The following is a 7,500-nucleotide window of genomic DNA, read 5'->3' as shown; positions in this document are numbered from 1 at the left end:
GCGAGATACTGCGGTACTCCGCCCTTGCCAGTCATTAGGCATCAACAAGAAAATAGTACAATTACAACATTTACATGTACATATCAATGACTATACGTGTGTGGCATCTATATGTGAGTTCACAGACCAATGCTGTGTTACAGGTCACATACACCTGCACACAGGCAACGCTACTTTGTATGCACGCCAAGTAAAACTGGCGGTCACGGTGCATATTCAACAGGAAGAAACCTTAACGTGGTAGTTTGCATCTCTCATGAAAACAATATAATAATGATAATTATCTCAGGTGTGTGTTGAAGCGTATTGTGTACAACCCAAGGTGGCGCCGCAGGCAACTCAGGGTCGCTCTGGCGCGCAGGTTGGGGCTCGAGGCCTTCCGCCCCCCTGCGCCCTGCCCGCCCGCCCCGCCACGTCTCTAAAAGCACAGTAATTGATCCCATGGGGTCAGCCATTGGTCCGCTTTCCATTTTATTCATGGCGTCAAAATTTCTTTTACGTCATGTCATGAACGGTGGAACTTAAAGTATAAATAGCACTCTAAAAAAATCTTGTACAAATCATTTTGAGAGGTCAGAGTTGCCTCCTTTGCGTGCTGCTCGTAACTCGTAGTTCTGAATCGCGTGCAGCGGGTCGAGGCAGCGTCACTCGGCATAGATGAGCAAAATTTCAGAGCTGTTCGCCTGCACGGACGCCAATACACTACTTATTTGAAGAGGATCTTTCTGAAGGCTCGCCTGAAGTCCTTGTTGAAGATGAGTGTAGATGACAGGATTGAAGGCAGAGTTCATGTAGCCCAGCCAGAAGGCGAGGTCGAAGGCGTACCCAGGGATGTAGCAGAGAGGGCACAGCGGCCCCAAGATGTACATAAAGAAGAACGGGAACCAGCAAGCGATGAAGGACCCCATGATGAGGCCCAGGATCAGCGTGGCTCGCTTCTCCTTCTTGCGCGCCAGCCGCCTCTTCTCCTTCTCTGGGTCACGAGCCTTGGGCGTGGACACTCGCCCCATGTCGATCAGCTCCCGCTTGGGCTTGGTAAGCTTCTTGCCCAGCAGCGGGGTGGCAGAACCTCAGCTTGAGAGGCTTCACCACCGAGCACCGCGTCACCACGCCGGAGTCTGACGATGACGGGTCGATATCGCTCAGCTGGTCGCCGTCCATGCAGGCCGTTGACACCCCGTGCCGCAGGGAACCCGCGGGAGACGCAATGGTCACACCGCCCACGTTGCTGTTGTTAGGCTCTCGGATGGGCGTGGGGGGTACCGAGGGCGTGGGCAGGCCGATGGTCAGGTCAGGGTTGTCGGGGCCCGAGAGGGCCCAGGTAGAGGCCATTCTCGTTCTTAGTATTGTGGTTACGGTGGTCGGCGTCCACCTGCTCGCTCACCGTCCGCAGCGGGATGTCCTCCGTCAGGTCGTCGGTGGGCGTGACGCACCTGGAGGGCGACACCTCCTCGTGCACGCGCACGTCACAGATGAGCACCTTCTTGTTGAGCAGCCCCGACCGCTCGTTGGCCCCGTTCCGGGAGTCGTCGGCGGCGGGGACGGGGGAGGGAGCCATGGGCTTGGAGAAGCTGGTGGTGGTGGTGGCGGTGGCGTTGTGTCTGTCAGTCTTGCAGCCTGTCTTACTTTTGGGAGACTTTACCGCTGGCGGCCGAGCCGCGGCCCCGGGGACGGGTTTCTTCTTGGGCACGCCCCGCCGGGCCCGGGCCTTGGCGGCGTAGTAGATACGGATGTAGACGAAGATCATGATGCAGCTGGGGATGTAGAAGCTGCCCAGTGCGGAGTAGATCACGTAGCCCAGGTCATCAGACACCTGCCGGAAGAAACGGCGTGAAAGAGTGTGGAAGGAGAGGGAGGCTTGCATAGCACTAGTTGTTTACTGCATTTACCATCACTCTCTCTCTCTCTCTCTCTCTCTCCTCTCTCTCTCTCTCTCTCTCTCTCTCTCTCTCTCTCTCTCATTCTCTTTCCTCAGTGCATTGGAATTCCAGTCTTTAGAGAAGCATGAAGCACGAAATTGCGGAGATGGTAACACCGCCGAGTTGGCAACAGCAGGCGCCGCGACTCCTGGCAACACACAAACTCTTGGAATAAATTACTCCCCAAAATCTGCTATTCTTGGGGCCTGTTTCGGGCGATAATGGTAACGGATATTCAAGAAGACCTTTTCCTCGCCGCAACCAGGGTACGGACCGAGAGCGAATCTAATAGTACCGTCGAAGCTCACACGCCAGCCACTCACGTATCCTAAGTTTGTGACGCACACATTGTACACATACTCAAGGTCACACATCCTCCTCCTCCTCCTTCTCCACACACTACCAGGGCTAAAGTGGTGGAGAAGGAAAGGGTGAAAGAGGAGGAGGGGAAGGAGAATGATGATGGAAGGAGAATGATGATGAGGTGTGTTTAGCATAGTCTTCCCAGCGTGAAAGAAAACGATTTACGGACGTTTGAGATGTGATGAATATAAAAAAAAAAAAAACACTGCAATAACTAGAATAATAGGGAAAAGAGAGAGAGAGAGAGAGAGAAGAGGGAGAGAGAGAAGAGAGAGAGAGAGAGAGAGAGAGAGACAGAGAGTCCGATCTAGACAAATTTAACAAACAGCAAAACTATGAAGATTAATGACTGTTCCTGGTCTACCTGTCTGCCTGCCTGTCTGCATGAAAGAATGAATGAATGAATGAATAAACTCAGATTACCTTTGTTGGTGTAAGTTATTTGCTCATTTAAAAGTCATTTGATTACAAGTAGAGCTGAACAAAAACCAAATGCTGCCAGCAGAATTTGTAACGTTGAGCTTCAGTACTGACTCTTTGCTCAGCTGTTCTTTGATGATCGTCTGGCTAATTAATTACATTGGCAAGGATTATTTATCCGCTCATCAGGAACAAGGAGGAAAAGTGTGGTGATGTGGAGTGCTTGCACTGAGGGAATGTGACGCTGAAGGGAAATGAATCATGGGAATATGTGAGTTTAAAGCAATGTGCTTCGAATGAAGAAATGCCGCAGGAAAAGTTAAATTACTGACTAATTTCAGAACGCACTATATATTTACTTTTATTTCAAGATATGCATCAGTGTCTGATTCGTTGTCCTTTTATTATACTTACTGGTAAAGTTCTTTTCCGAAAAAAAAGTGTATTGTATATTTAGTGCGCTATTTCGTTTGGTAACAAACTGACATATTTGCAAATGAAATGAAAGAAGACCAAGGCATTTCTTTAATCTAATATTTTGTTTACTGATGCGATGCATATTTACATAAGTTTTCTGAAAAGATAAATGTGTGTATTGCAACTTTAATATTGCACTCTGTAGTTTTGTAATATATAAACGATGTACAGTACGAAAATGTATAACTTTAGTGTACGCACACTCGTATACTCGGGATGGAGCGTGAGGCGGTTGTTGGAGCACCAGTGGCGTGCATGATAATTGCTTTGTTTGCGATCCTTATACCTTTGGTAATTCCCTTTCAGGAAGAGATGCGTGTATTGCAAATTTGGTTTATTATTTTATATACATGACAAATTAGCAAGCGTAATGCCCTTGAGTGGCGAGGGATTCGGCGCGGCATAAATACAGCGCGGCAATAATTCATCATCCTACGTGTATTTTGTGGTGCATGTCCAGTAATTAGGCTTCTTTGTGTAGCACGTGATTCTGACGAGGCCTGCGAGCCAATTCCTGCAATAATTCATTCATATTTGTATTGATTAATGAACGACCAAACTGAGTTGTCATTAATTACTTTGAAATTACTGTATTTTGAGATGTTTGTTTGTATATTTTATCACTGCAAGTGTAGGTGTTTCCTTGTTGTTGTTGTTGTTGTTGTTGTTATTATTATTATTATTGTTATTATTATTATTATTATTATTATTATTATTATTATTATTATTATTATTATTGTTGTTGTTGTTGTTGTTGTTGTTGTTTATATCGTTGATGATGTTTTTATCATCATCATCATCATCATCATCATACCACCATCACCACCACCACCATTATCTGTTACCTTCACTGAAAGAGAAAAAAAAGTTGAAAATTGACGAGAATGCAAGCCGGTTAGCCATCGGTAAGGCGTGTTTCAGTCTCTGCTTGTGTGTGAGATAATTACATGATGACCTAATGCGCCTCGCCATCAGCTGTTGTTGTAACGCCACACTGCTGTCTCTCACGCGGCGCCTCACCTTGCTTGTCATTACCAGCAGGTACACAGCGGAAATGAAATACGTGGAAAACTTGCTCGCGGAAGTGGAAGCTGTTGCCGGAAGTTGAATGGAATACTGCAAATTAATGGAGACATCCTAGGAATACTTGTGTGTGTGTGTGTGTGTGTGTGTGTGTGTGTGTGTGTGTGTGTGTGTGTGTGTGTGTGTGTGTGTGTGTGTGTGTGTGTGTTTGTGTGTGTGTGCGTCATATTCTTAAACATTTCTATGCTACACTCCGCTCTAGTTGAAGTGACACTGGTATTTAAGAGTGTTTTTTTTTTCCTAAATTGTTCTAGTGACAGACCAACAAAATTTCTATTATTAACAGGATAAACACTCCTGAGAACCTGGCTAATCATCTGCGTCTTTGAAAACAGTCGTGATGAGAGAACAAAGCGATTCAAAATACGGGTCTGTGTATGTGTGTGTGTGTGTGTGTGTGTGTGTGTGTGTGTATGATTGCATATTCCTATGAGCGCGCGTATGTGTGCACTAATATTTGAAATATACTGACGCGATCGAGTCACAAAATGAACACCAAACATATTAAAATACTGCAGTGGGACGCGGCAGACTGTATAATTCGTTCTTGATTAAGATGTCACTCTTATGTAAGTAAATACGTATAAATATGAATATAAATGAATATTCATGGAGATAGATAATATATATTTTCCTCCGCCTCCTTCTCCTGTTTCTCCTCTTCCTCTTCCTCCTCCTCTTCCTCCTCCTACAATTTTACATATTCTAAACATAATGTGCAAGAATAACCATTTTTATCATGATTAAATTAAGTTCTAAATTCTGAAATTAAGAACATAAAGAAATAAGGGAAGCTGCAAGAAGCCATCATGCCTACACGTGGGTGTCCCTATATGAAACATGCCTACCTATTTCCACCTATTGTCCCCATCCATAAATCAGTGTAATTTTTAAAAATCTCCCTAATGACTCAGTACTAACAATCTGATTACTGAGTCCGTTCAATTTATCCACCACCAATTCTTTCCTATCTCTTTTGAACCTAAATTTTTGAAGCTCTCCTCAGTATGACGCGGTATCTCGCATAAGAAAGTTAACATGATCTAAGCTGAGCCCTTACTGACTGCTTCATCCCTCCCTGGAAAACGCCAATAGAGATCGTCTGTCCACTCCTACGCGCCTCCTTTCACTGTGACGAGAGTTAACTGTTTAATGTAATTCTTTTACATAATTATTTTTCATATATAGAATAGGCTTCAGGTTGAAAGAGATTTATAAATTTTAAAATCGTTATGCCATTATATTTTCCATAATGTCTTACAATTTTAGACTTCCTTTTTTGTACTAAAGTCTCTTAAACAGTTCTGCAGCCTTGAAGAGAAAATATTAATCGCCTTACTTCTTTTTTTTCATAGTGACCTGAATGTTAACAAAGAACGACAATAGCTGAAGAAGGGCTAAGCTGTCTTTTAATTGGAATTCCTCTAACTATTTTTTTTTTTTTACCCCCGTTGCACCACCACCATGCCAGAGTAAGATGAAGGGAGATTTAATAGGAGATGAGGAGCTTTCTCTTATGCAACCCTTCGTCCTTACTCAGTAATGTACTAGTATATAACTCAAATATGAATGCATCAACCTCTCAATGCCTAATAGGTATATCGCTGACTTCATCCATACATAACACGTATAGCCCTCGTAAACAGCTATAATTTAAATTTCTTGAAGACTTAGAACGTTAGGAAATCGCATATTAAATTTGGCTTCAAGTTACCTCCACCATATCCATCCATACTGAATTCTATTGGGACTCGGGTCAGGCAGAACACCGGAGTAGCATTACGTATCCGTGCCAGTACCGCCTCTGCCGCGCCACTGTCCTGCCCCCTCACTGGGATCTCACGACCTGCCCGAGTATATGTGTGATAGGGACATGAGGGAGAAGAAAGCTTGTTACTGAATAGGTGGCGGTCGTTTTCTTGATGGTGGAGAGAGAGAGAGAGAGAGAGAGAGAGAGAGAGAGAGAGAGAGAGAGAGAGAGAGAGAGAGAGAGAGAGAGAGAGAGAGAGAGAGAGAATGCGCCACACATCCTGTTTACATAATCCTCAAACAAAAGTGTTGAATTGAGGGAGTACATATTTTTTCTTGCGTTAACACCGCGAGAGAGAGAGAGACAGAGAGAGAGAGGAGAGAGAGAGAGAGAGAGAGAGAGAGAGAGAGAGAGAGAGAGAGAGAGAGAGAGAGAGAGAGTACACAGAGCATCGTGAACTTCTCCCCTAAACGCTCTTGGTATTCTCGCTCCACTTGGCAGCCACAAGACAAGGGAACCAAGATGTCTCTCCGACACTGCACCAAGAAAGTCGCCGCGTGACAACTTGGGTACGCTGCCTTGTGACTGCGTACCTGCGGCGCCTTCAATTCCTCCAATCAGTCAGTGCAGCCAATCAACCCTCGAGTTAACCGACCGTCACAGCACTGGACGCCAATACCCTTCACTGGTCTACTGGTTTGTTAGGTTATGCAATGCTGACTGACTCTGTACTGGTGAGGTATTGCCCGCATCGCTCCTTTCACCTGTATGCTTTGTCCTCCCACGTCAGTAGCGCAAAATGTCACTGCCTGCCTGTACTGCTTTACTGGTTTGTTAGGTCACAAAATACTGATTCCTGAATATGCTTGGATCAGCCGAAGTCTTGTCCATAACACGCCGTCTTCACGCGTAAGACCTGCCCTCACACTCGCGAACATCCACGTCAGGCGCTCAGAAATTCATTGCCCTGTACTGCTTCACTCAATTAAATACTGACGCCTGAAGTGGCACTAAGATCAGGCGAGGTCATGTCTACCTCTACTTCACGTGTAGGTCACGTACTAACACTCAGGTCCACATACACACGTCAGGTGCTCAAATTCGTTGCCCTGCATTAGTTTGTTGAGTGAAATTCTGATTCCTGACGCTGCACTGGGATCAGGTGACGTCTTGTCCACATCACGCCCCCCTCACGTGTATGTCCCGCACTCACAGACTCACACGCACGTCAAACGCTCAGAAAGTATTGATGGAGATTCTGTGGTGAGGAATGAAACTCCTGCTCCTCACGCAACACCTGCCAATACACTGAGGCATTGACGGGACCTGCTGTGCTGAAGATGTTCTGTCCGACCTGAGCTTCGTACTCTGGATTCGGCAGAGGAACACGGTATTGCTTTTTTTTTTTTTTTTTTGTCAAGAGAGACTGTAACGGTTAGCGATTTTTTTTCTTATGTTGAAGATTCTTTTCGTATTCATTCGTCTATT

At 45.3% G+C, this 7,500-nt stretch overlaps 1 protein-coding gene across 1 annotated transcript in view; it reads right to left on the bottom strand.

Annotated features, from left to right (window-relative positions):
• Positions 1-1,884, bottom strand: part of LOC135093159 (alpha-2B adrenergic receptor-like) — a 5,435-nt gene extending 3,551 nt beyond the window's left edge. The window contains 4 exon segments of the mRNA XM_063992080.1: positions 1-757; positions 759-1,058; positions 1,060-1,308; positions 1,310-1,884. The exon segment at positions 1-757 is cut by the window's left edge and continues 3,551 nt beyond it. Of these exon segments, the coding sequence (XP_063848150.1) occupies positions 707-757; positions 759-1,058; positions 1,060-1,308; positions 1,310-1,864 (1,155 nt within the window). The 5' untranslated portion in view covers positions 1,865-1,884 and the 3' untranslated portion in view covers positions 1-706.
• Positions 1,885-7,500: the final 5,616 nt, after the last annotated feature.

The sequence above is a fragment of the Scylla paramamosain genome, chromosome 42, assembly GCF_035594125.1.
Source record: "Scylla paramamosain isolate STU-SP2022 chromosome 42, ASM3559412v1, whole genome shotgun sequence".
NCBI classification, from domain to species: Eukaryota; Metazoa; Arthropoda; class Malacostraca; order Decapoda; family Portunidae; genus Scylla; species Scylla paramamosain.
This window is presented reverse-complemented; position numbering and strand designations above follow the sequence as displayed.